The sequence below is a fragment of the Malania oleifera genome, chromosome 12 (assembly GCF_029873635.1).
Source record: "Malania oleifera isolate guangnan ecotype guangnan chromosome 12, ASM2987363v1, whole genome shotgun sequence".
NCBI lineage: Eukaryota > Viridiplantae > Streptophyta > Magnoliopsida > Santalales > Ximeniaceae > Malania > Malania oleifera.
In genome coordinates, this window is record NC_080428.1 from 10320165 (window position 1) to 10348124 (window position 27960).

General features: G+C 36.6%; 1 protein-coding gene across 2 annotated transcripts; it reads left to right on the forward strand.

Annotated features, from left to right (window-relative positions):
- The first annotated feature begins 4458 nt into the window (after positions 1-4458).
- LOC131145018 (transcription factor GTE10-like) lies at positions 4459-27889 on the forward strand. 2 transcript variants are annotated; one of them, XM_058094045.1, is made up of 11 exons: positions 4459-4759; positions 5314-6135; positions 6394-6457; positions 6528-6653; positions 6737-6801; positions 6910-6961; positions 7062-7145; positions 7243-7364; positions 7482-7548; positions 27379-27470; positions 27591-27889. In XM_058094045.1, the coding sequence occupies exons 2-11, from the start codon at positions 5323-5325 to the stop codon at positions 27813-27815; spliced, it is 1710 nt and encodes a 569-aa protein (XP_057950028.1). In that variant the 5' UTR covers positions 4459-4759; positions 5314-5322; the 3' UTR covers positions 27816-27889. The 2 variants fall into 2 exon arrangements, with proteins under 2 accessions (XP_057950028.1, XP_057950029.1); XM_058094046.1 differs by lacking the exons at positions 27379-27470; positions 27591-27889 and adding an exon at positions 23438-23535 and having other exon boundaries at positions 4485-4759.
- The last annotated feature ends 71 nt before the right edge of the window (positions 27890-27960 follow it).

Genomic DNA, 27960 nt, shown 5'->3' on the forward strand with positions numbered 1-27960 from the left:
TGATATTGACAGAATAATGAAATTAATTATTGAACTTTATACATAGACCAAATGTGACAACTCTGCCTTGCAAAATAGGCATGACAACCCTGTCGTGACTTAAACTCAAACACAAGCATACGTGATTGACAGAACCAAAAAAATAAATTATTAAACTTTATACGTAGACCTAATGTGACAACTTTAGCATGTGAATCAAGCATAGCAACTCTACCGTCCAAAGCAGATATGACAACCTTGCCATCTAACAATTGAAGGTCTGCTTGACATTAACTTTACATGAAGATTGGATGTGAACTTATAAATTATGTTCCTTTCCCATTACATAGTGAAAGATACACTAAAACTATACCTTTGGGGCAATGACAGCGTGGCATTGGGTTCTTGATAACAATGAGAACTTGGATAAGGATCATGAATGTGGGTATGGTTAGTGGTGGTTAGTTTTGTGAAGGCAATGGGTTGATGGAAGTACCTTGCAAGCTTTGCTAGTGCAATAGTTACGAACGTTAAATGGCACTAGTACCTAAACTCCGCACACAGTGCTAGCAACAAAAGGGAGTTCTTTGGGATCTCCAAGTTGATTTTGACTTCAGATATGGTTTTGATGCAATTATGAAGTATGATTTCTACAATGCTATCAGATAGTGCAGAATAGATTATTGCATCTTCACAGCTTATCTCAATGATATCTTTGTGTGGGGAGTTGTTCTATCATGAATAAAAAAGGAGCAATATACTTGTCCAGTAATAGGAGGACTTGAAGATTGGATGTTCTCTTACTTGGAGATATCTCAATGATCAAAAGTTGCACTGCCCTACTCAATGACATTATTGAGTGTGGAGTTAACACATTATGAATTTAAAAAGAGTAATATACACTTCTAGAAATAGGAGAAACTTGAAGATTGGATGATCCCAACCTTGGAGGAGTCTGCATGATCAAAAGGTACACTTTTAGAGTAGCTTTTGATAAATCAAAATGTTTCTTGTATTTCGAATGCTTTCTGTTGTTTTGAAACTTTGTGATTCATGTTATGTGGATAGATAGATTTGATGTTTGTACCTTTACTGTTTTTGAGATGTATATCTGATTAACCTGGGTATGCCCAGTGTTCTTGTACATATTTGATTTTGATCAATATATTTACCTTTACTGATAAAAAAAAAAAAACAAAAGGGAGTTCTTTAGAGATACTAATGAAATCCACAACACAATTTGATATTTGCATCATGAGAATAATAGAATGTTGTTGCATCAAGCAAGACGCTCTCCTTATAAGCTCGCTACAGAGTACGCACTTGACAACAACTAGAATATAGGTGACCATCCAAAGGTACAGAGGGCAATCAGGCATACCTATTTATACTGATTCATGCACAACTCTCTCTCTCTCTCTCTCTCTCTCTCTCTCTCTCTCTCTCTCTCTCTCTCTCCTATTTTTCTCTCTCGGTATATATGTAGTGCATATACATTAAAGCAATTCAATTTGACATATGTGCGTACTTCGTTCGATTAATTGATGAGTTTTTTTTCTTGTACTAGCTAGCTACAAAGCATATAATGAAAGGCAAAATATTGCTAAGCGAGGGGTGAGATGACATTTAATATAACTAGAAAAACGTGAACACAAAGAATAGTACAAAAACATAACATCAAATACGCAAACTAAAATTAACTTACATCAACTTTGTCCAATAATATTTATCACGATCATACTTTGAAGAATTTAACTTCTCATCCCTTTTTCTTAATCCCAACAAATATTTACCATTTATATCAATAGGCAAATAGGTGGATCTTCAATCACATGCAATGAAGATTTTGTAAACTTAAAAAACAAACTTTTGCAGTAAGGCAGAGCTAGCCTCATGCTTCCAAGGTTATAAGTGATCACTTCTAAGAGATCATAGAATTGTGTTTTATTGATCATAGTTAGTTTCTTCTCCATATATAATTCTTCCATATAAAATTTCATGTGAAATAAAAACAACTTTCCAAATTTGGTTAATTGAAGTGGACCTTTGCATGAAAAAGATTACCCTTTTTAATTATCCTTCTAAACTGTCATATATATATATATATATATATATATATATATATATATATATATCTCAAATTGAGGGGATGTGGTGAAATTTTTTAACACAAAGTTAATGAATGGTCAATTAAAATTTGGATGCAACGTCTCACGATTATTCATAGAAATTTAAACCAACTTTTGAAAACTTAGTTTGTTTCACATAAATTTTGCATGAACTGAATCTTTAATTATAGAAAATTATGAGTAGTCCTTTTGGTTTTTATAAGCTGACTTTCTTAAAGTTGTTAAAGCTTATACAAATTCTACAAGCAACTTTGCGGAAGCCATTAGAATATGTTAAAAGTAGATTCCCAAATATAGGCAAGGAGAGAGCATCCATTACAATAATATCTTCTAACTATGATGATGTGATTTGGCGCATCTTCCTTAAGTTAGGAATAAAAGATCAATCTTTTTCATAGGGAAACTTGAAAAAAAATAAAGAAGATTGAAGCTTTCTATATTATCCAAGTACTCAACTTCTTTCTTATCTCATTTAATATCTTTTGTGTTTTAATTTGTTCATTTTGAAAGATCTCCTAAAAAAAACTATCATGCAATCTCTTGCTTATTTTTCGAGAGTTATTTTTGTGCTTTCAATTGTATATATCATTCCATGTGAGAAAAATTTCTTTGTATTTCAACTCTTGTAATTAGTGTTGCTACTTTCGTCAAAGTAAGTTTATGCTGGTGTCCTTATTGCTATTATAGTAAGGGATTTAGTAGAACCTCAAGGTGATTGACCTCAAGAGAGTGAACGTAGGCAGGGACAACTGGACCACTACAAGGAGTCTTCCTTATCCTTTTAGTTAATTGCTTTACTATTTGTGCCATTTGCTTGCTTTGTCTTGATTTGTTTTAAATTTGGTAAAACTCTTGAATTCCCCTAAAACCAACTCATACCCCCCCCTAGGTTGCCATTTTACAAAAGGAGAAGTTTTTGATTTTGTTTTTTTCACTTCTAGTTTTTTCTGAGAAAATGTGATGTACTTACCCTTGTTTGGAAACTAGAAAAAAATTAGGAAAAGGAAAGGAAATACAAAAAAATATATTTTTTCATGTTCGGTTATCAAGGGAAGTTGGAAGGAAAATAAAAAAAATATTCCCAAACAATGAATAAAAATTTAATTTTACACATCATTAACATTTAATTTTTCTTAATTTTTAACCATATTATTATAAAATTTTATTTTAGTATTTCGTATAGAGAGAAATGTAGTGAAAAATTAGTTCTTTTTATTTTTCAACCCAAAATCATTATTCAAAATAGGCCCAAAAGTGTCGTTTGGTTGTAGAAAATATTTTTTATTTTCTAATGTTTAGTTTTATAGAGAATTTTAAATTTTAGCTTTTTTTTTTTAAATTTTTTCAAGATTCGTACTTAAAAAATAGAAAATAAATAATTTGTTTAAATGTGCGAAAGAAGATTCTTTTTATTTCTATATTTTAAAATAATCACAAAAAGGACAATTTTTTTTTCCAATTTTAAAAAATTATACAAGGTAAAACTTATGGATTTTGGGATTTGAATTTAGATTTGTTTGTATTTAGAAAAAAAAAAAAAACTCCATACATAATACATGCAAATTAAAGTCTAAAATCTAGATTCCACACTCCCCTATGCAAAGTGAGAATTAAAAATCTAGAAAATTAAACATATAAATTTTAAAAATTAAAAGTAAGGTACCCTTTTTTGTAATTATTTACAAAATAAAAAATAAAAAATAAAAAATTATTTGCACAAAAACATAAAGTATCAAAACTGCTTATTATTGTTTTTCTATTTCACACAAATAATGCAAAAATAAAAAATTAACTAATCTTTTGTAATTTTCTTTTAGCCATTTTACAAGAATTTTTTTAAAAATTATTTCTTAATAATTCCAAAAAAATAAAGATATAGGAAAAATATCAAAAGAAAAAAAATTAGAGCACGTTGCATGTATGAAAAGTAAAACAGACTTATGAAAAGTCAATTTTAAAAATTGATTTTCCATAAGTCGATTTTGCTTTATGTGAATTTTACCATGTTGCATGCATGTGTGTAGTACGATAAGATCGATTTACGGAAAGTTGATTCTTATAAAAAAAATCAATTTTTCATAAGTTTGTCCTATTTACATGATAACAAATTATCATTTTTCTAGTAATCGACTTTCGATTTTTCTTATATGAGCCAACTTTCTTTCGTCTTATTATAATTCCGTACATATTTTCTCTATTATCATATAATTATGTTTTTTATATTTAAATATTAATATTTCCCTAAAAACTCAATAAATTTTGGTTAAAATTCAATATATAGTCAAGCGATAATGTGGGGAAAAAAAGTTTTGGATGATTTTTAAATGATTTATAATAAAACAATATTAAAATTGGAAAAAAACTCCATAAATTCCAGTGGGCTACTGGTCTGTAGTCGCTCTCACAGTCACGCGGCGGCGGGGTAAAACCCTACGCTGAATTCAAAAACCTCAGACCCCCGACATCCACCGTCTAAGCCCTTCCTCCGGAAAGTCTCTCTGCTTTTCTGTATATACGCCCGTGACGGACGGCGGGAGCTTCTGCTCCTGCGCTGTTTCTCCGTCTCTCGCTTTCTCGCCTCCTCGCACATTATATTCGCCGTAATTTTTTCTTCTTCAATCGAATCGGGCGCCAATAGTTCAAGCTCTTTGGTGAGATTTTCTGCAAACCCTACACGTCCTCCCTACTCATTCTATAGTGTTTTGCGATTTTTAATATCTGTTCTGATGGTTCAGTAATTTTTTTTTTTTGAGATTTTGCCCTAGCTTGCTTCACCCAGATTCTTTTGTTGAATGTTAAGTTATCGGACTGCTGCAATCAATTGTGTTACTGCTATAAACTGTTGGGATTTTTTTTACTTGCTTACGTTTGAGAGGGAAAGTTACTTCGTTCTGCTACTTATTTTTCGGAATTGTGATTTTCTTTGATATTTTGTGTTTTTTTATTAATTTCCTACCAGTGAAATGGAGCATTAATGAAAACATAAGCAATCTTATTTTTCTATTTTTCCTAGCACTTTGAACATATCCTATGTATTCCCCAGAAAGTTTATATTTACTTTATTTTATTTATTTGCCTCGCCCCAAAATTTTTTCCAGATGCTTTATGGTTTGCATTTTTCTGCAGTTATTTGTTACATTGCCTCCTTCGAAACTCAATCTTGAAATTAACCATTTCTTATTTTTTTTTTTTTTTTTTTGGGCAGCCTCTCACAATGATTTCCACGGGAGAAGTATTACCAAATAAGAAGCTGAGGATTAAATTTGCTTCAAAAATAACTGAAGCTGGACCTGCGTCTTCGACAAGTGCTAAGCGTGGGCCTCCTGCGGGGATTGAGGACCAACAAGTTAAGAGGCAAAGAATGGATCATTCTGTAAAGCAACAGTGTAGCAACATCCTGAAAAAACTAATGACCCATCCAGCTGGTTGGGTTTTTAATCAACCAGTTGATCCTGAGGCATTAAATATTCCAGATTATTTTTCCATTATTTCTAATCCCATGGATTTGGGTACTATAAAATCCAAACTGGATAATAATTTGTACTTCAGCAATGAAGAGTTTGTGGCTGATGTCAGATTGACCTTCTCTAATGCCATGCAGTATAATCCTGCTTCTAATAGTGTTCATATGATGGCGAAGGAATTAAATAATATTTTTGAGGTAAGATGGAAATCTGTTGAGCCCAAAATGAAGTGCGGAAGCTTAAAGGTTAAGCAAGGGCAACTTTCAAGTGGAAGCACAAAGAGAACCTGTATTTCAAGGCAAATTTATCAGAAATCACCTCCCTTGCATAATGACTTCTTATCAAAGAAAATGTCAGTGGAGGAAAAGCAAAAGTTGAGAAAAGAGCTAGAGAAGGTATTAAGGGGAAAGATACCACTACAGTTGCAAAGTGTTCTTAGAAGATTTGGTTTCATCATCGAAAGTCAAGGAAGCATTGAGATGGACATTGATGCATTTGATAACAAAATTTTATGGCAACTAAAAAAGCTCACAACGAATTATTCAAAAACTGGAGCTGCAGAGGTAAGCAATGTATATACTTAATTAATGATCTGAGGTGATTCACACAAGCTAGCTGTTGGTTATGAAAACAAGTGTGGAGAATTTAACTTTTCCATTTTCCAGTTCTTATTTGTAGCTAACTTGTTCAGGTTTTGGGTATCTCTCATCACCATTATATATGTATTTTTGTTTTTACCTGATAGACTCTCCTTACGATCATATAAAATTGATGTTGCATGCTTTTTTATCCTGTCTGAACTTTTATTATTTAATACATAGGTGGAATATTCTAAGGTGGCAGAAAATAAGAGGAACAAGCCATTAAAGAAGAGCATCCAGAAAGGTACGAAGTGGCAGGGTACCTTTCTGCTTTATAGCTCCTTATATGAGCTAATTAGCAATATGTCTTCTAGGCCTTGGCAGTGATAATAGACATGCATGTGACCTGGTCATTGAAAAATCGCCACTTAGCCAAGGCAGTGGCACATGCCAATGCAGCCTTCAGGTTCAGGGTGATTCTATGCATGCATCTTCAAGTGGTATGTTGATAATTTTGTTCCTGTTGCCTCTTTGCTTCAGTTTTGCTCCTATATTATCTCATTCATGCACTGCTTTTGCTTAGATTTATCTTCAGAAAAGCCAGTCAGTAAAGATTATCACACAATTTATGGTGATGCTATCAAACAGGTATATATATCACTAGCATTTTGGTAATATATAGATTTAACTTGAGATTGTTATTTTCTGAATGCAACATCTTGTTGAAATCTCATATTTAATTGTAATGATTGCCAGAGAAAACAAACATTAGTGTCTGGGGTTAGCAAATCTGATCAAGATTCTGATGGTAAGAAGGCTTTCTCACTTTTGATGTGCAATATTCTACCAATTTTACATGATCATATCATTATCTGAGTATTGGCATGCTGCTGAAAAATGGCGTGCAGGGGTTGTACATGCTTTGGATGAAGGAAATAACTGTCTTAGTTCTCATCTTGCAGTTTCTACTACAGATACTGCTTCCACAACAGGTCAGTTCTGCTAATAATGCGTCAATCTAGTGGAGTTTTCAACCATTCGCCTGTGCATATTTAGCTTGACGTTTTTCTAATAAAATTTTTTGGTTAGGATGGTTCACCCCACTTTTTGATTGCCCAACATCACCAAAGAAGGCTCTCCGTGCTGCAATGCTAAAGAGGCGCTTTGCAGACACAATCTTGAAAGCACAACAACAGACTCACCTTGTTCATGTAATTTTTTAACTAAAAAAATTAGCATGGAAAAGGACATGCTAATAAATGAATTACAACATTTGTGTTCAGTTATTGTTAAATGTTCCTTATTATGCTTTTCCTCCCATTATTTAGGTTGATAAAACTGAGCATGTGAAAAAGCAGCTGGAAAGGGAAATAATAGAAAGGAAGCTATGTGAAGGTAAACCATTTATACATGTCTGTTTGCAAAATGATGGTTGTCCTTTGTACATTTGTATTTATTGTTGATTGGTCTTCATTCTTTCAAATGTCCAGAAGACTTTAATTTAATTTTCGTTGAGACACAGATGCAAATTTTTTTTAGGTTATTGTATAATGCACAATTATCGGTTAACGACAATTGATGGAGTTTATAGAGTTATTTTGATTTTTTTTTCATGGCCATCCGGAACATGATGAAATTGAAATATCAAACTTTGTCATATGTAACCTATGGTACATTGAGTAGATGTAGAAGCAAGTAATTGAGGAAATGAAAATATATGGTGGTTTAAGTGCTTTAGCACTTATGTTTTTATTTTATTGATCAAGTGATGTTGATGATGTGAGGTGACATGCTATTAAGGGTGATGTTGCCTTTTTCTTTGAGACATATCTGATGCAACAAATGGAGTGAAGTACAAAGCCAAAGAAAAATATGGCACTCCTCCAACCATCAAGGTGCTTGGACTTGAGGATCTTGAAATGTCAAAGATTGAGGGTTTTGACCCAAAGGAATCCCTAATAAGTGAAAGGCTAAATTTTTTTTTAATAAATTTTTTGCTAGGCCAACAAACTCAACAAACCAAACAGTGGAAAAAAGCAACAGAAGAGGAAAAGACTCAGCTAAAGAAAGAACAATCATGACTCACAGCTGCCCCCACAAGGGTAGGGGGATAGTTGTGCTAGGGGTAAACTTAGCTCCTCAAGAATTTGTCTGCAAGCAGCCCAAGCAGCTAAGGTGTAAGCAGCCCCATTAGCTTCACTTGGGGCAAGGTAGACTGTCGCCTGTAGAAAACCGAGTCTCTAATGTCTTCGATAGTATGTCTTATCTACCAAGCTGTATTCTCCTCATTTCTTGTTACCTCTTCAATAACAACTTTAGCATCTTCTTTTAGAAACACATTGATGTATTCCTTGGAAATAGCTTTACCACAGCAAACTGACAAGCTAAAGCCTCACCCATCATTGATTCTGAGGTAGAGCAAGATGTAGCCCAAGCACCCAAGACAATACCTCTATCATTCTTAGAAACACAAGCAATGTAAGCTTCTGTGAGCTCATAGATCTGAAGGCTGAATGAAAATTAGATTTAACTTGGAATTGCCAAGGAGGCTGACAGTGAATCATAGACCTCCAAGGATTGATTTTCCTGGGCCTGGGTGTGAACTTTAAATTCATTGAAAGATATGTAGATATCATCTTTGAACCCTGTATGATCCACGGCTGTGGATTGGAAACCACTTTTTTTTTTTAAAGGACCCAGATTTCTTTGAATAAGATAGCTTTGAAGAGGTGAAGATAATGGCTTTCCGGATGCAAAACCAAAAAGGATAAAAGGGGTTAAGGTCCATTCCAGTCATTGGGCAGTATGGTTTAGCTAAATCTGGTCTATCCTTAGGCCCCAGAAGTAGGGGTGAGCATAATTCGGGGAAACCCGAATTAACCGAATTAACCGATCAATTTCGGTCGGTTCGGTTCGGTTAAAAAATAGGTCGGTTCGGTTCGGTTATGGATGTACCAAATTTCGGTTAATCGGTTATCGGTTCGGTTAAGAGAAATTTTAATTCGGTTAACCGAATTACCCGAAATAATAATAAATTAAAATTTAAATATAAACTAATAATATATATATATACGCGGGATGGGGGAAAGATTATTCTAAGAGAAATTAAAATTATGAATTGAGTTTTAAGATTATTTTTATTACGTAAAAATAAGACTAAAGTTTGAGATTGCGTAAAAATAAGACTAAAGTTATAATTATAATCTATTTTTAATAATTAATTTAAAATAAATTCGGTTAAATTCGGTTAACCGAATTACCCGAAAAGGTAATTCGGTCGGGTGAGGTTCGGTTAACATCTCTTATTCGGTCGGTTCGGTTAATAAAAATCATTAACCGAAAATTTCGGTTAATTCGGTTAATTAACCGAATTTGACCGAACCGACCGTTTGCTCACCCCTACCCAAAAGTAGAACTAGATCATTTTTGCTAAATGGCATTTGAAGAATATGTCAGTTGACTCTTCCCTTTTGTCTTAATAAATTTCATTTTCTATCAAAAGAAAAAATAATATATGAGTTGTGGACAAAATTGGTGTCTTGCATTTCAAATCTGCGGCTTAGTTTTGACCTCATTGAAATGGTAATTGAAATAATTTTCCTTAGCATCATTTTTAATCTCTCCTGGATTTTGGGCTTCCATGGATTTTTACAATGAAAAGAGATTGTTGACATGTTCAGGAACTTGTTTGATTGATCCACCCAATAAGCTTATTTAACTGAGCCATGCATAGGTTTGGGTCTTAAGGATTTTTTCCCTAAGCTTCATCCTTGCAACAACCTTTGTCCTTAGAGTTGAATTCTACCACCTTTGTTGGAAGATTATATGTGTTGGGTTTGGCACTTGGTGTGCCTGGAAGGGTGGGAGTCCAACGGTCAGTCCAAATATTTGCATCCTTTACTGATCCTACAGTGGAGCGCATATCTTCTTTGATTATCTCTACCACTAAGGATATTTTTGCGTGGGTAAGAATCTGAATTGGCTTCGTGAACTTTTTAAAAATTTATGCCTTTTACCAGTGTTTCTGAGATAACAAGGATGCCCATCTAGACTTGAAGCCATTTGCTAGCTCATTTTCAATGATGAGGCTCTTTTTATTTCTTTCATTCTTCTGAACTCTAGGCCCCTCCATTTGCTTGGGTATATAATAAGTGGCCCACCCTTTAAGCATACATTGTGTCTCCTTCCAAGGACCAAAAGTCCCTGGCTAAATTATCACACTCCTGACAAAGGGCCTTTGGGAGCTTTAGAGTTCTCATAGCCAACACCACATATTTGAGGAGAGTATTCCTTCCAGCATAATAGAGACCTTGAATTTCCAACCATTTAGCTTCTGAGTCAAATTTTCAGTTGTTACTTGGAAGTCTTATTTTTTTTAGGCCAGCCAGAAATCATAGGTATCCTTGGCTACTTTAAATTCTGCATTCAGCTCCTTTAGTCCCAGTTTTTCTTTAATTCTAGTTGCCTCAATCCTGTTTATGTTTGGGCTGAAAATAATTCCTGCTTTGTCTTTGTTTATGTATTGCCGAGCATTCTGCATAGGATTCAAGGACTTCAGTTAGAGCTATAGCATTTCTACTGTTTGCCTTGCAGAAGATTGAAAGCAAAGAGAAGGTGGTTTATAGTGGGACAATTCCTGGCTACTTTGATGCCCTGTAGCTCTCGTTGCTCTTCTTAAGGAGCAGGAGGTGAGAAAGGACTTCTATCCCCAGAATGATAAGAAACCGAGACAGGGAAACCCCCCCCCCCCCTCTTAGACCTTGCATAGGTTGGAGAAACCCCAGAGTACCTCAATTGATAAGCACAGAGAATGAGGTGGAGACTCCATTATTCAATGATCCATAAATTTTTGTTGGAACCTAAAGCATTTGGGGTCTGTGAGGATTAGCTTCCATTTCATTTTGTCATAGGCCTTGCTAAGACTGAACCTCTCCCCCCCCCCCCCCCCCCCTTGCTCGAAAAATAAGGGCACTTTTACCTGTTTCTTTCCTGAAGGTGTGAAACATCTCTTGGGCTAAGGATTAAATTATGTGTGGCAGCTCTTCCTTTTAAAAGAAGCTGCTTGGGAAGGGGCAGTTAGTTTATCCATCAATGGCTTCAAATAATTAGCTATGATCTTGTAACTAACATTGCATAGTCTAATTGGTCTGAAATGGTCGTTGCTTTTGGCCTTTTAGGAATAGAACTATGTTGGAGTGGTTCAGCTCTTTGAGTTTTTTGCTTTTTTTGAAAAAACTTTGGACCATGCCAATCACTTCTTCTCCTACTAGCAACTAGTAAGTTTTGTAAAGAAATTACTGATGTACCATTTGGTTCCTGGTGCTTTTAATGGGTGCATCTATGTAACAGTTCTCCAAATCTCCTCTTCAGATGGTATCATACAAAGCTTTTCATGGGTCATGATTGTCTAGGAGGCTAGGGTTTTGAGAAGAAGTTTATGAACTCCTTGTCTATTTCCTTGTAGACACTTGTCCACCCTCCCTTCTCTTTTTCACTCTACATTCTCTTTCTTCATATCCTCAATGAAAATTTTCCATCTAGTTGTAATGGATGGTGGAAGAACTTTGTATTAGCATCTTATTCCATGATCTATTTAACCATCAATTTTTGTCTCCAAAGTAGCTCTTCTTTGATCATTTGTTCCTCTAATTCCCTGCTGAGTCTTTTCTCAAGAGGTTAGATTTAGGCTTGTGGTTGGCTGTTGTATTTTGTCAATCTGTTCTCTTCAGATTTTAATTTTGTAAATGCAGCTCCCAAATGATTCCTGTTCCAGGATTTGAAGGACTTCTTGATATTCTTGATTTTCTTGTATCAAATAAAGGCTATAGACCCTTCCACTGCTCCATTCAAAGCTTCCCTAATAATCTCATAACTAGAATTGTCTCTAGTAAATATCCATTCAAATTTGAAAGGCTTTGGAAAATTATTAAGATTCCCATGGGTGTTCAGGAGAATTGGGTTATGATCCGATTCAATCTCAGGGAGGAGTTTAACCACTCTCCGGGAAAAGCAGTCCACCAAGCTTTGTTAACAATTACTCGGTCCAAGCTTTCTTTAATGTTGATTGAACCACGCTTTTTTTTGTCCAAGGGGTCTCCACAGAATCATTGGTTGATCTTCTATGAGATTTTGGAGCCTTTTTCTCCGATTTAGATGGCCTTGCATTCCCTCCTTTTTTCTTGCTGATTGTAAAGACTTGAGCTCTCCCACACATTTATGGGGCCTCTGAACTACTCAATTACTCTGCCCAACTTAAACCAGAATTCAGAGTAATTTCTATACTACAGAGGGCCATAGACACAGTTTAGCTACCAATGTTCATTCCCATGGTGAATCAGAACTGAGATTATAGTCTTGCCTTCTAGTAAAATGTCAATTTGTATCACTTCTTTCCAGCGGAGGCTCAACCCTCCTTTTGTTTGGATGGGGTTCACAATTGAAGTGGAATGAATTCCAGGTTGTTTAAAATTCTCTCCATTTTTACTTGAAAGGAAATTTATGCCTGGTTTTTGGTATCTTACCAAGGCCCTTTAGTTGCCGAACTGTCACTGTCAAGTCATTGCCCTTTCCTTGACAGTTCCGAGCTAGAATGATAATGGCACCTGTGGGTGTGATAAGGCCCGCCCCCTCAGCCATCTCATCTGATCCTTCTTCAGTATTTGTTTATGCATCCTTTAAGACCTTCACTTGATGTATCCTTTGGTATTTCCTCAATCTTCCAGAAATTTCTGTTCCCTTTATCAAAGCTATCCCTTCCAGTTCCTAGGTTGAACCTTGTAGTTTGAGTTTCTGCATCCTCCATGGATACTTTTTCCACACTATATTCTTCCTTCATTCCATTTTCCTCTCTTCATATTTACTATTCAAAACCTTCAAGTTTCCTTTTGAAAAATAAGATATTGAATAGTTCAGGAAGGTTCATTTCATACCAGAAGTTTGTGAGTGGGCTGTTGCACCTTGGCTGATTCAAGGATCTTGGGATCTCCTCTGCTTTCCGTGTTAGGCTGCATTATGCTTTTATCTATCACCTTTGGGCATTTGTTTAGGGCCTCCCTCAGGTTCTGACGGATCAGGCCTTCTATAAGGATTTTCATGGTCATTTTGGGCTGCCAATATGGGTATCAATGATTTAGTACTATTCTTTGGTGTTTCTTATTGGAGTTTCTACTTTATACAACGGCTTGCTTTTCTCTCCTTTTTGGTGACTCATATTTTTTTTTTGAATTTTCCATAACCAATTGGACACCTGGCATTGAATTGTTTGTTCGAACATTCTGCCCTTGCTGCAGGGCAACTAAAGTTTTCTTACATGCTTGTTATACCGACTTTAGCTGCCAGTTGAACCTTCTGTGAATCTCTGCTTCTTCTTTTTGTCTTCGTGGTTGATATCTGATTTTTCCCAGCACTTATTAGTCCAGTTGGAGGATCTTAAATGTGGTCCACATATGTCTTATCCACTGTATTAGTAAGCTTTCCTCCCTTTTAATTATTTTTTGGAGATGGCCCAATTTGTTGCGTTGGTAGAAAAACTCAAGACAATTTTTCATACCTGAAATTTACCCATGCCTCACTCATGTTCTTTCTTTTCAACCAGAACCCTTTTGCTAAGGGTTTGTCTAGATCTACTACTGCTCTTGCTTTTATGTATTTCCTCCAGGGTGCCAGGAGGTTGTTTAGAAAATCTATCTTCATAATTGCCCCACCATTCCACCAACTCTTTCTTTATTTTCCCAGTTGATGTACGATGGTGGTATTCCCACTATCTAAATCCAGAACATACTTTTATTGAAGGCTTCCTGATTGAACATCCTCTGTTGGTTTTAGTTATCTAAAACCAGAAGACATTCCTCAGTATTTTGCAAGATTTTTGTTCTTTTCCTTTCTTTCAAAGAAAAAATTGAAAGCATTTGCTCTGATAGATGCCATAGATACTTTTCCTTTGCTAGCCTCAGGTCTTCTGTAGTATATTTTTGGAAGCTTGCTTGTTTAGGGGTTTTCCCCCCAAATATTTTTTTCTCAAGGCAGTGATTTGCTGGTTTTTGGCTGCCTCTTCATCTAGATCAAAGCGTAAGATGTTTTTAGCTGGGCTTCTTGTTCCATATTAGTATGATATGGAAAAGCTAGATTAGAAGGTTGGTAAAGGATGGGCCATTTGAGAAGAAGGGTTTTTATTCTTGTACTTCATAAAAGAAGAAGGAAATGGGAGCTAAGATGTGGACGATTGAAGGATAAGGTAAAGCTGAAGTGATGACGAGAGGAAGGGGTTTGATGATGTTGACCGAGACAAACTTAAGCAAGTTGGGGTAAGCATCCTTCACTTGCAAAAGAGAACTCTATGAAGAGAGCAGGTGTAGGTGTACGGAACCTCAAGTGAAAGGCTTAATCTAATACATTGCTACAAGCTAAAGAAGCAAGTCGTCAATATTTAGTTGACCTTAATTATAGCAACAATATCAATTTTTCCCACATTAATATTTAGATTGGTCACCCTTTGAACGATTTGAACAAAAATAAGAACATTTCTAACGAACTTTCTATGATTGGGCAAGAGCAAAAATGATATCATCAGCGAATTGCAAGTGTATGACACAACTCTCTCACACCCCACCTGCAACAATCTCTTGAACAAAACCTCTGTCCATAGCCCGGTCTATTAGGCTACCTTAAGCATCAACTGCAAGAACCAACAAATAATTTTGTGGAATCTCAATGTGGTGGAGATCATCGATCATTCCATCAACTCCTCTATCTCATGTTTGTTTGAAAATATGGATGCCAATTTCTTTGGGTTCTCACTGGGTTCTATGGCCCAAGCAAAGGACCTCACAGACATTTGTTTGGGACTAAGCTCTTGGAGACTAAAGGCTATTGGAATGCACCTTAAATTATTGGAGGAGACTTCAACATGGTGTTGCAACCCCACAAAAGAAATGGAGGTGGAGTGGAGAACAGATGTATGAGAGTTCCTAGACTCCACCATTGTGAATGACCTTATTGATCTCCCTCTCGTTGGTGGTGCTTTCATTTGGTCCAACTCTAGAGACCTACCTTCTTGAGAATTGACAGATTCCTTATTTTAGTGCATTCTGATACTCACTTTTGCAAAATCACTTAGGAGCTACCCAGGCACATGTCAGATCATTTTCCTATCATCTTTGACATGAGTGGAATCAAATGGGGACCAACCCTATCTCGCTTTGAAAAAAATGTGGTTAAAGCACAATGGCTTCGAGGACCTCATTAAGCTTTGGTGGTCCACATTGCGTGTTGAGGGGAAAGCCAACTTTGTGCTAGCTTCAAAACCAAAGAGCTTGAAAGAGAAGCTCAAAGTGGAATATAAGCACTTTTGATAACATTCTGACGAAGAAGACCATTATGGTGAATGACATCAATATCCTTGATGAGCAAGAGCTAAGACAAGGGCTCTGTTTTTATGATAGGGACAAAATAGTTTTGTTAAGGTGTTGATTGAGGCTATTAGCCTTGAAGAGATCTCTTACGCAGAAATCTAGAGCCTTGTGGCTTAACAAGGGAGACCGAAATACCTAATTTTCCACTGAATTGCGAATGCCCGTTGTAGATTGAATACCATTTTTAACATTGAAATAAGAGAGCACGCCTTAGCCAGGGAGGACATTAAAAGGGAAATCTACAACTTTTATAAAGCTTTTTTTCTTTGAATCCAAAAGTTGGAGACTTGTAGGGGACGACATGAATTTCAAATCTATCAGCCCTTCCATGCAGAGTGACTTGAGAGACCCTTTGAGGAAGCTGAAATCGTCCGAGCCATTGGAGATTGCATTGGAGACAAAGTGCTAGGGTTAGACGGGTTTCCTTATCATTCTTTTAGTCAAACTGGGGTGAGCTTACGCAAGATTTTACTAACACTTTTGTGGAATTCTTTAGATTGGGTAGATTTGTAAGTAGCATCAATGCCACTTTTTGTACCCTTATCTCGAGGAAATAGCCTGGTGGAAAGTATCTATAAAATCCTTGCTACGAGGCTTAAAAAAGCCACCCTGGAAGTCACTGGGTAATATCAACATGCCTTTGTGGTGGGAAGACAAATGATGGGTGTAGCCTTAATAGCTAACAAGGTAGTGGATACTTACCGTAGGGAAAAGAAAAACGGGATGATGTGCAAACTTGATATGGAGAAATCTTTCGATCATGTCAACTGGAATTTCCTTCTCTTTACTCTTAGGAAAATGAGTTTTTGGGGAGCATTGGTGTAGTTGGATTGCTTATTGCATCAACACGCCAAGCTTCTCTGTGTGTTATAATCAATGGGCTACCCATTGATTTCTTTTGCTCCTCAAGAGGTTTAAGACAAGGGGACCCTTTATCCACCTTTTTGTTCATAGTGGTGATGGAGGTGTTGAGCCCTTATGTTGATAAAAGCTACTAGAGAATGGCTGCTCGAAGGCATTAGAGTTGACAGACACAATAGATCTATGGAGGTCACACATCTCTTGTTCAATGATGACACTATCATTTTTTGTGAGGATGACCCTCGCCACAATCTAAATCTGAAATGTATCTTGGCAGGGTTTGAGGTGGTTTTAGGTTTGAAAGTTAGCCTTTGAAAATGTAAAATCATTATGATTGATGAATCCTTGCTGGTCTTTTGGGCTGCAAAATGGGTTCTCTGTATTAACTCCCTTGGACGACCTCTTGTTGCCAAATTCAAAGACAAAGGACGGGGGGATACCATCATTGAAAAATTTGAAGAAAGGCTAGCTGGATGGAAGGGGAATTTCTTATTAAAAAGATGGCAAACTCACTCTCATCGAAAGCAACTTGACTACTCTCCTTGTTTACTTCATGTCTAACCTTCCCCTTTCAACTTCAATGCCAAGAGACTTGATGGAATTCAAAGGAGGATCCTTTGGGGGGCTTTAGGGCCAAATTCAAATTTCACTTTGTCAAATGGGGCATGGTAAAATTATTAGCAGAATTGTATGTGCTGGCCTAGTCTATTAAGGCAGCATATATTCTACATTATTGAGTCTAACCATATATAGAAGAGTATATTCTATATAGGCATATAATTGATAGGCATTTATTCGCAGCATATATTCTATCTTATTTAGTCTAGCCATATATAAAAGAGTATATTGTATATAGGCATATAATTGTTAGGTGTTTATTCTTACCTTGTATAGTTCGATGTTATGGCTGATTTTCAGCTTTGTAATGAGCTGACGATTTCTATATAAAGGGAGCAACTCTCACAAGGAGGGATATTCATAACAAAACCCTTTTCTTGACATGGTATCATATCCCCAAATTATTTTCGTAGTTATCTCTCAGATTGGCTAAATTCTTGGTTTCTTAGTAATTTGGTTTTTCTGTGGGTAGCGGCAGAGAGTTTTGGGTAGCAGCAGTTTCTTTAGGTGATCGGTGGTGCTGTCGGTGATATCCAGTGGACTCTAAACTATTGTTCAGCAATTCTAGGTGTTGGGAATTTTTGTGGGATCTAAACTATTGTTCGGCTGTTTTGTTGAAGGTGTCGGGAATTCTGTGGAGTTCTGGTGCAGTGGTTTTTCTCGTTCAGAGGTTCTAGTTCTGGTTGTGACGAATTCTTGGTGGCTGTTGACAGATTCTGGAGGGGAAATTCTAGTGAATCAGGTTTATTCTTTCTGATTATATATTTGTTGCAATTCTGGTTTGTTTATTTTTAATCTGTCGCAAGTTTGGTGCTGTTGGGATATTGCAAGTCTGGGTGACTATCGGCAAAATTCTCTGTTCTGTCCAAATTTTGTGATGGTTATTGTGTTAGGAGAAAATTCTATTGTTCATCTTAATGGCAAGCTAGTTGGGAATTCCAGTTTCAAATGTTTGTGAAAGGGAAAGAGTTATGGAGTCATTTGGATGGGTCTTCTACGGCTCCAAATGATTCCAAGGAACTTAGCTCATGGGAAGGCAGGGATGCCAAAATTGTTTCCTGGCTACTCAGCTTTGTTAAACCTCATATGGTCAACAATCTTCGTGGGCTCACTACCTGCTATGATGATGTGGGATTACCTTCGGCGAATTTATTGGATAATTCTGCCTGAAAGTTTCAATTGGAGTTAGACATCGGAAACTATCGTTAGGGGAATCTCTCTATTGAGCAATTTTATTCCGGTTTTATTAATTTTCTAGGTTGGTGCATTCTCAAGTTCCCAAAGAAGCTTTAGCAGCACTGCGGTTCATTATGAGAGCCAGCGGGATCAATTCTTGATGAAGCTGCAACCCAAGTTTGAAAGTGCACGAGCTGGGTTAATCAATTGCACACCTATCTTTTCTTTGGAGGTTTGTTTGAGTGAACTCTTGCGTGAAGAACAACGTCTTGCCTCACAACTTGGCCTTGCTCAAGATGCCGATGGTTTTGAGATGGTTAATATGGCCTACGCTACTTAAGGCAGAGGATGATCAAGATCTCCGCCACAGTGTTATAGTTGCAAGGACATTAGGCACATTGCAAAATATTGTAGCAAGAAATTCTGCAATTATTGCAATAAGGAGGGTCATATCATTGAGGATTGTTGTGTACGCCCTCAGAATCGATCCGCTCCTGCTTTTCATATTGCTGTTCAATCCAATTTTGTGCTTACATCTTCCGCACAGCTTGCTGTTCCGGGTTCTTCTTCCAACATTACTCCCGAGCAAGTTCAACAGATGATTATTTTTGCCCATTCTGCTCTTGGTCTCTAAGGTAAGAAACATCTTCTTACTCCTCCTTGGTTAATTGACTTTGCGGCTTCCAATCACATTATGGCAGTCCACTAGCTTTACATGATGTTCGTAAGTATGATGGTAAGCAGCATATTCAGATTGCCGATGGTAGTACTCTTCCTATGACAGCGATTGGAAATTTGGGGTCTTCCTTAACTAATGTTTTCGTGTCTCCTGATTTATCTGCCAATCTCATTTCAATTGGACAATTAGAAGAAGAAAATTCTTCTCTTCATTTTGATCGTTCTTGTTGTCACATGCAAGATCAAGCGTTGGGACAAGAGATAGTGAAGGGGCCTAAAGTGGGACGTCTTTTTCCTCTTCAGTCATTTACCATTCCTCGTTCAATTTTTGTTGGTTGTTCTGCTATTGCTAATAATAATAGCCACTTTTGGCATAAGAAATTAGGTAATCCCAACTCTATAATTTTGACCCATCTTATGAAACATAATTATTTGAATAATACAAATGCATCTTCTTTGTCACCTTTTGATTGTGCTCCTTGTAAACTTGGAAAAAGCAAATCTTTACCTTTTCCTTTGCACGGTAGTCGTGCTTCTACATGTTTTGAAATTATTCATTCTGATGTTTGGGGTATGAGTCGTGTTGCTTCTCATGAACAATACATATATTTTGTGACATTTATTGATGATTATAGTCGGTTCATGTGGGTCTATTTTCTTCGTTCTAAAGCTTATGTGTTCTCAACCTTCCAAACTTTTGTTGCCTATGTAGAAACCCAATTTTCTACTTGTATTAAGATCTTATGCTTAGATTTTGCGGGGGAATACATGTCTCATGCTTTTCAATCTTTTCTCCAACATAAGGGTATTCCCTCTCAGGGTTCGTGTCCTCACACCCCTCAACAGAATGGCGTCTCCAAGCGTAAGAATCGTCATCTTTTAGATGTTCGTACATTGATGCTTGAATCTTCTGTCCCGTCTAGATTTTGGGTTGAAGCCTTATCTACAACTGCATATTTGATTGATCGACTGCCTTCTCCTACCTTGCATCTTTGATTTATCTCGTTTGTTTGGTGTTCCTCCTGCTTATAATTCTCTGCATGTTTTTGGTTGCATTTGTTTTGTTCACTTACCTCCCGTTGAACATCACAAGCTTGCTGCTCAATCTGTTTAGTGTGCTTTTCTTGGCTATAGTAACTCTCATAAAGGATTTGTGTGCTATGATGTGGATGCTAACAAGCTTCGTATTTCTTGCAATGTGATTTTTTTTTTTTAAATCAATATTTCTTTCCTTCTCGTCCTAATCCTATTTCTTCCTCTATTTTGCTCCCTCCTTTTGATGATGTGTCTAGTCCTCCTCATTTTAAGCTAGGTATTGTGTATCAAAGATGTCGCCCACTACCTCTTCCTTCCTCTGAACTGCCACCTAATCCTGTCTTGCATGAGCCTTGCTGGTCTACTAGGGTTTCATGCCCCCAGATTGGTATGGTTTTTCTTCTTCCGCCCTTCAGGCTACTCTTAATACTACTTCTATGCCTAAGTCTTATTCTCAGGCTTCTAGTCAAGAGTGTTGGCGCCAAGCTATGCAGGACGAACTTTAGGCTTCCTTGTCTTGGTGGAGTTAAGCTCAGTGGGTGCAAATGGGTCTACACCATCAAGCTATGTGCTGATGGCTCTATCGAAAGACATAAAGCTCATATGGTGGCACTTGGGAATCGGCAGGAGTATGGGCTTGAATATGAGGAAACATTTTCTCCCATGGCCAAAATGACTACTGTGCGCACTGTTATGACCAGTGCTGTTTCGAAAGGATGGTCGCTTTGCCAGATGGATGTGAAGAATGCATTTTTACATGGTGATCTAAAGGAAGAAATATTTATGTCTCCTCCTCCTGGCTTGTTTTCTTCCTCTTTTGTTGAGGTTTGTCGCTTGAAGCGGTCTCTGTATGGTTTGAAGTAGGCATTGCAGGCATGGTTTGAGAAGTTTCGTACTATATTGGATTTCACTTTTACTCAGAGTCAATATGACTTCTCTTTATTCTTTCGCAAGACTGCCCTTGGGATCATTATACTTGTTGTGTATGTTGATGATATTGTGATTTTAGGATTTGATCTCTAGTTAATTTAGTAGCTCCAACAACGCCTCAAATCTTTGTTTCATATTAAAGATCTTGGTCCACTGCAATATTTTCTTGGGCTTAAGGGTCAACATTGTCCGAATGGGTGCTCTTACATTAGCACAAGTATACCCAAGAACTTCTTTCCTTAGTCGGCCTTCAAGATGGTAATTCGGTTCTTACACCTATGGAGGTCAATTTGAAGATGCATCAGGTTGATGGTGATCCTTTGATGTATCAACAGCTAGGGAGCAGTTTAAATTATTTGACCATTACTCGACCTAATATCTCGTTCGCTGTTCAGAAGGTCAGTCAGTTTATGCATCATCCATGCCAAACACATTTGGCCGCTGTCCATCGTCGTCTTTGATATCTCAAAGGGACATCTGGTCGCGGCTTATTGTTCCCTTCCGAGAATTCTTTACAGTTGGAGGGTTTTAGTGATGCCGACTGGGCTAGTTGTGCGGATACTCGTTGCTCTGTTACGGGTTGTTGTATGTTTCTTGGCGATGCCCTTATTTCTTGGAAGAGTAAGAAGGCAGGCTCGTGTCTCGAAGTCATCCACCGAGTCTGAATATCGGGCTATGTCATCTGCCTGTTGTGAAATCGTATGGCTTCGAGGGTTGTTAGGCGAACTTAGTGTTTTGCAGCTTACTCCTACTCTTCATGCTGATAATACCAGTGCTATTCATATTGCTGCCAATCCTGTTTTTCATGAGCATACCAAACATATTGAGGTGGATTGTCATTCCATTCGTGAAGCCTTTGCTCGTGAGGAGATTACTCTTCCACACATTTCCATTGAATACCAAACCGCTGATATTTTCACCAAGGCTCTCTCTCATCCTCACCATTAGTTTGAGGGGGGATGTTAGCAAAATCATATGGGCTGGCCTAGCTATTAAGGCAGCATATATTATACATTATTGAGTCTAGTCATATATAGAAGATTATATTGTATATAGGCATATAATTGATAGGCATTTATTCGCAGCATATATTCTACCTTATTTAGTCTAGCCATATATAGAAGAGTATATTGTATATAGGCATATGATTGATAGGTGTTTACTCTTACCTTGTATGGTCCGATGTAATGACTGATTTTCAGCTTTGTAATGAGCCCAACAATTTCTATATAAAGGGAGCAACTCTCACAAGGAGGGATATTCATAACAAAACCCTTTTCTTACGAGAAATAACCCTTTCATTTAGGAGGCTTGGGTTTGAAGTCCCTCCACATTTTCAATATAGCCCTGTTAGGGAAATGGTTATGGTGATTTTATAATTGAGAAAGATCACCTTTGGGAGGGAATCATTGCTGTGAAATATGTGCTTAAACATAACAATTGGATCTCCCAGGCTAACATAGTGTAGGGTTATGGAATTTCATCAGGAAAGGCTAGAATGATTTTGCTTCTTGTATGAAGTTTCAAGTGGGGAGGGGGGGGGGGCTACATTTATTTTTCTGCATGACTTGTGGCACGATCAAGAAGCTTTTAGTGTCTTATTCCTAGCCATCTATATCTTGGCATGTGATGAAGATGCTCGTGTCAGTCAACACCTTCAAATTTCAGATTAGGGGCTCTTTTTGAACATCCCCTTCCTAAAAAATGTGGATGATTGTGAACTCAACCAGCTCACTGATTTCTATAGCTTTCTCTACAGCTTCCAACACCATAATAGCACTGATCTCCCTCTATGGACCTTAGATGTGAAGGGAACTTCATTGTTATATCCTTATACAGGAAGCTCTTCCCTTTGGAGTTGAAACCAACTTTATTTTCCCTTGGAACATCAGCCCCCACAAAAGTTGCCTGCCTTGCATGGGAGGCAACCAATGATAAGATTTTGACTATGGATAATTTGCAGAGAAGGGGTCTGTCAGTTGCCAGCAGATGTCCCCTTTGCATGGTTGATGCTGAATTGGTTGAGCACATTCTCCTTCACTGTGCTTGGACAAGGAATATCTGGAATACGGTGCTGACTCTAATCAGACAATGGTGGGTTATTGCTATCTCTGTGGGAGGGGAACTATGGGCCTGGAAAGGGATTTGGGTCACAAAGGCAAAGAGAAAGGGTATGTCCCTTATTCCCGTGTATGGAAAGAGAGGAATAGGCGAGTGTTCAAAATTTCAACCTCAGCAATCCAAATCAGCAGAGGACACTGGTTTACTGCGGTCAATAGTGGGCTTAGTAGGACTGTTATTAATGATTTTATTGTAATCTTTGATTTGTGTGACACCCTTCAAAGTGCTTGATTTAGTGTATATGCAGGGATATCCTTTCTCTCCCTTTTTTTTTGAGTAAAGGAAACTTTATTGAAGGGGCATCAAGGGGATGCCAGCCAATGTCTTATATTTATATTCCCATTAATTGGTAGGGTTAGTTCATTCCTTGAATTTGAAGTTCTCTAGAATTTAATAATTTTGGCTCATGTTCATGACACATTTACCATTGGGATATTATAATTTGAAAAATGCAGCTGTGCGGAAGTTTATATTTTTTCCAGTTAAAAGAAGAGATATATTATGAAGGGAAGGAGAGCACGATGGTATGAAGATTATCCTCCTGGAGGCGTACAAATAAGGAAAGTACAAGGGATAGGGTGACTAAGTCATCCTCTTAGAAATGAGGAAAAAGAAATCCAGATACAAATACAGTAAAGAGCACATTATCAACCTAACAAAGCCTTCAACCAGTAATTATGTTGGAAATTAGTGAAACCTGCTCATAAAAACCCCCCATGGGGCAAGAGGAACAATTCTCTCTCAGGGAAACTACAAAAAGGTAGAAAAATACAAAGGAACTTGAATCCTTCTTAAGCAGATAGCTTTAACCCTACATTTGTATTTAACTTGAAGTGAGAAAATTTATGGTTGGCTTTGTTTTTACATTCTTTCTTGTGCATGCTTCTATGTATATTAGACCGATATTTATTTGGACTAAACTCTCTTTCAGATATATTTATATGTACAAGTATGTACATGTATTGGCATTGTATTTATGTATGTATTTTTTGTACATGTACTCATACTTATGCATGTGTATATTTATTATATGAAGTCTATGTCCATCAATCACCTTGGTAGAAATTTATTTTTGAAACATGTTGGTGTGCTTATGGCAGTTCTAATTTATGCTTGTGGATTTTTGATTGAAAGTCATGGTTGCTAATTTTGGGGGTGGGGTTTGCCTTGGTTTGCTTGTTTTTAAAATATTTTATTTTGGATTGGGTATTAAAAAAAGTGGGGTTGAGGCCTGGGGAGTGGAGGGTGGAGGATATGTAGGGTGATTGGGTGGATGAAATTTTGATTAGACATGGTCTTTAAATATGTGTGTCAATTGATATCAATTGTCGGTGGATGAAATTACGAAGTAATGCATTATTAGCGATTTATTCTCAACTATGTTCCCACATTGTCACATTATACGACATTTCATTTTGATTTCACTAAACTGCATGAGAATCAATCAGCTTTAAAAAAAAAAAAAAATTCTTACCCTTCTTCTCTCTTCTTAATTCAGCAGGCCACTGCCTCTTCTCATCTCTTGCAATCATCATTAAATTTCAAACCAGTTGCTCCAATGGATTCCTAAAGAGACCACACTTGAGTACTTGAAATACATCACTTCTAAAGAGATGATTGGATAATTCACATGTCAAGATCTTTAAGAATCTCAATGTTCACCTTGATGTAGATAATTCTCTCCATCTGATGGAGAAAATCAATTGCAGAAAGTTAAACTCATTTAGTTAGGCAGTAAAACAGAGTTACCATTACAAACTTTAAATTCAAGACATTAGAGAGAGAAACCTTCTGCAGCTCAATTCAGGTGGCCTCTCTTTCTCTTTTTTCACAGCATTTCGTTTGTGTTTGCCATCAATTGTGATGTATCCTTTGAGCTTCAACCCTAGTGTTACAGGCCAAACAATTCACACCTTGTGAAGGGCCGTGTGGCATTAGTTATATATAGCACACTAGCTTAGCTAGTCAGTTGGAAATATACTGCAGTTTCACCACATGATCAAATTGACTATCGAATGCAAATGAAGTGGAAGCAGTAAGCAAACATGAAAATAAACAAGTCACACAGTATACTGTAAAGCAAAAAAATTCATTATTCACACTTCTATAAGCGACATGTTTTGTGAGGGAGGCGACTAGGCTAAATATGTGTACAATAGCTAGTCAATTTTTCAATGACCGATGAACACTCATCCTCTCCTAAAGAGCTTTCCATGCTATTCTCATTCTATCACTAGGAAACATCTAAGTGACGAGAAGTTACTATTTCACTAAGGCATTATCCTGCTCTAAGAATAAAACCTACAATAGTATTTATATGATGGTTGGCTATCCCACACACACAAGACAAGCGGTCACAAGCAAGCATAGTGCCCCGAACAAGCTTGGTAAGATAGTTTTTTTTATAAAGCCAATTGACTTTCATTGATTGATTCTCTGGCAGTTTTTTCCAACCTTTCCCGTTTATACTTTTTGTATTGAGAGGGAGGAGGGACAGTATGTGTGAATATTATTTTTTAGTGGTAAGACATGATTTATTTATGTTGAAAATACTTGTATATATCCATATGCTTGTATAAGTGAATCTTTCTAGCTTAAATGTACAAGGTCATCATTTCTGGTTTTACCTGAAACCTTGTGTGCATTTAACAGTTGAATTCATTTTCTCATAATTTCGTTTGGTTCATAGTGTACAAAGTCAGCTGAAGTTAAATTTGTATTTTTGCTTTTTCCATTATACATTATCAAAATTTTTATTTTAAGACATTGCAATGTATATAAGGTCTAATGCTTGATCTGATTACTTTATTTTTGAGTTTTAATTCTAGTTTTTGTGATATTTTGTTATGGAGTTAATTTCCTATATTGAAAGAACTATTGGGAATCCTTTGGATTTTCTTTTCGCTTATGTACAATCCATATTAATTGTATTCCACATTGCATGTTCATATATGTGTCAATGTGTATATGCACAAGTGCATTTGTGCATGTAGTACACGAGCATTGTCAGGTTGTGTGCATTTGGTTCTGTAATTAAATATAGGGAAATCACATTAGAAATCTAGGTTTAAATTTGAATTTTAAATGCTTTAATATTCTGCTATACCTCTTCATGGTTTTAGTGTGGTCTTTAGACTGCAAATAGAATCATCTTTCTTAAATATTATTTTTCTTTTTTCATCCCAAAACGTTAGTTACAATATTTAGAAATTAGGAGCATTCGTTCACCTTCTTAACTGGGGATGCCCTTTTTAGCTTAGGGTCCATGGGTTTGGCATTTTCCCTATGCATCTTGGATGATACGATGTCCTGGCTCCTTGATGGCACCTTTAACCGTTTGACTATGTTAGGGCCTGATGTGGCATCCTAGATCTAATCTTTTGATAACCTCCACTATTTTCATTCCTATTGTGTATCCCATTTGCTAATGTTTTCTTTTTCTTTTTTCCCCTCTTTTTTTCAGAGTTTTTGTTTTCTTATTTAGGGAATCAGTCCCAGTTTAAGGTTAATACAATTTCTATTGGGTCTCGCAGATCCCATGGCGAGTGGAACACATGTTGAAACATATTGAATTTTAATTTCTTTGCCTTCATTATCTTTCTATTGTATATGTGCTTTCTGTTGATAGTGCAGTGTCCCAGATGCTTGAAAAATGGGCATGTTAGGAATTTGTTGCATACATTGGCTCATTACTGTATCTGAGTACTTTATATTCCTCGTCATTGTTCAATCTATTTGCCATTATTTTGTAGAAATATTAAGGCTATAATACCTGCCTTTTATTCTGTCTGGAAAAGGAATTAATTATATAATTGAACTAGAAGAACTGTGTTGCAAATCAGATGGTCATCTGGTTTATTGGTTTGGATTTAAAAATGTGTGAATTTACATCAATTTTAGGTCGATGTAAGTACTCGTGGTTTCACAAAACTGTACAATTTTCCCGATCTAAATCAAGCAAGTTTTACATGAAGAAGATTTGGCTCAGCATGTTCTGTTCGATACGAGTACGGGAAGAACCTGACTTGGTATTCTTAAAATAAAAAAATAGAGGAAGCAAAACTAAGTTGAGATGATACGGATCAACCCCTTCTTTCTTCTTGTGCCAAAGATTTTAACATTTCCAAAGGAACTAAGAATTGCACCTCTTTTCCATTTCTATAAAAGAGTTATTATATGTTTACGTTTCCACACCCCTTTCTGAAAAAAATGGACAAATTCCTTTTAAGTGCATTTTTATTCTGACCTTGTGTTGCCACATTGTCATGTTATTGAGATGGTTCAATCTATTGTTTGCTTCTCAATCTCATATTGTAATGGTTGTTTAAGATAATTGCTCTTTGTAATTTGTGCCTTGGCAACCTTCTTTACTTTAATTCTATATTTATCCCTGCAGAGAAGGCTAGGATTGAAACTCAAACCAAAGTTTTTGAATGGAAAGTGCAGCGGGAAAAAGAAAGGGAACTTGCCCGGACTCAGCTGGACAAGGTTCATTTAATTTTTCTCATCTTCTGATATTTAAAAGTTTGTCCTGGTAACTCTTCAATCTTGTTTAATTAACTGTCTAACTAAATGAATTTTTACTTGCTGCAATTGATTCTCCATTAGATGAAAAAAACTGTGGACATGGAGGAACACTTTGAGATTCGTAAAGATCTTGAGATGTTGTGTGGACGATCCGTATCCAAAAATCTCCTTTGTAATATTGGTGGTGGTTGTGAGAATCCATTGGAGCAGTTGGGTTTGTTCTTGAAAAAAGACTATTATGCGGTCGATGAGGAAGAGGATGCCATTTTGATAGAAGATAGGGAGGAGGGTGAGATTTTATCATAGAACTGTGGCTATGGATATATTACCCATATGTATATATTTTGAGTTCCATGATATTTTGAAAGATTGTTATTTCATTGTCTTCGTGATTCTCTCTCTCTCTCACACACACACACACACGCACACACACACACATGAAAATATGAAT

Bases quoted from the DNA above. Each gene is read 5' to 3' on its own strand.
- LOC131145018 (XM_058094045.1), top strand. From the start codon at position 5,323: ATGATTTCCACGGGAGAAGTATTACCAAATAAGAAGCTGAGGATTAAA. The intron at 6,136-6,393 runs GTAAGCAATGTA...TTTAATACATAG, and splicing joins CAAAAACTGGAGCTGCAGAG to GTGGAATATTCTAAGGTGGC. The intron at 6,802-6,909 runs GTATATATATCA...AATGATTGCCAG, and splicing joins ATGGTGATGCTATCAAACAG to AGAAAACAAACATTAGTGTC.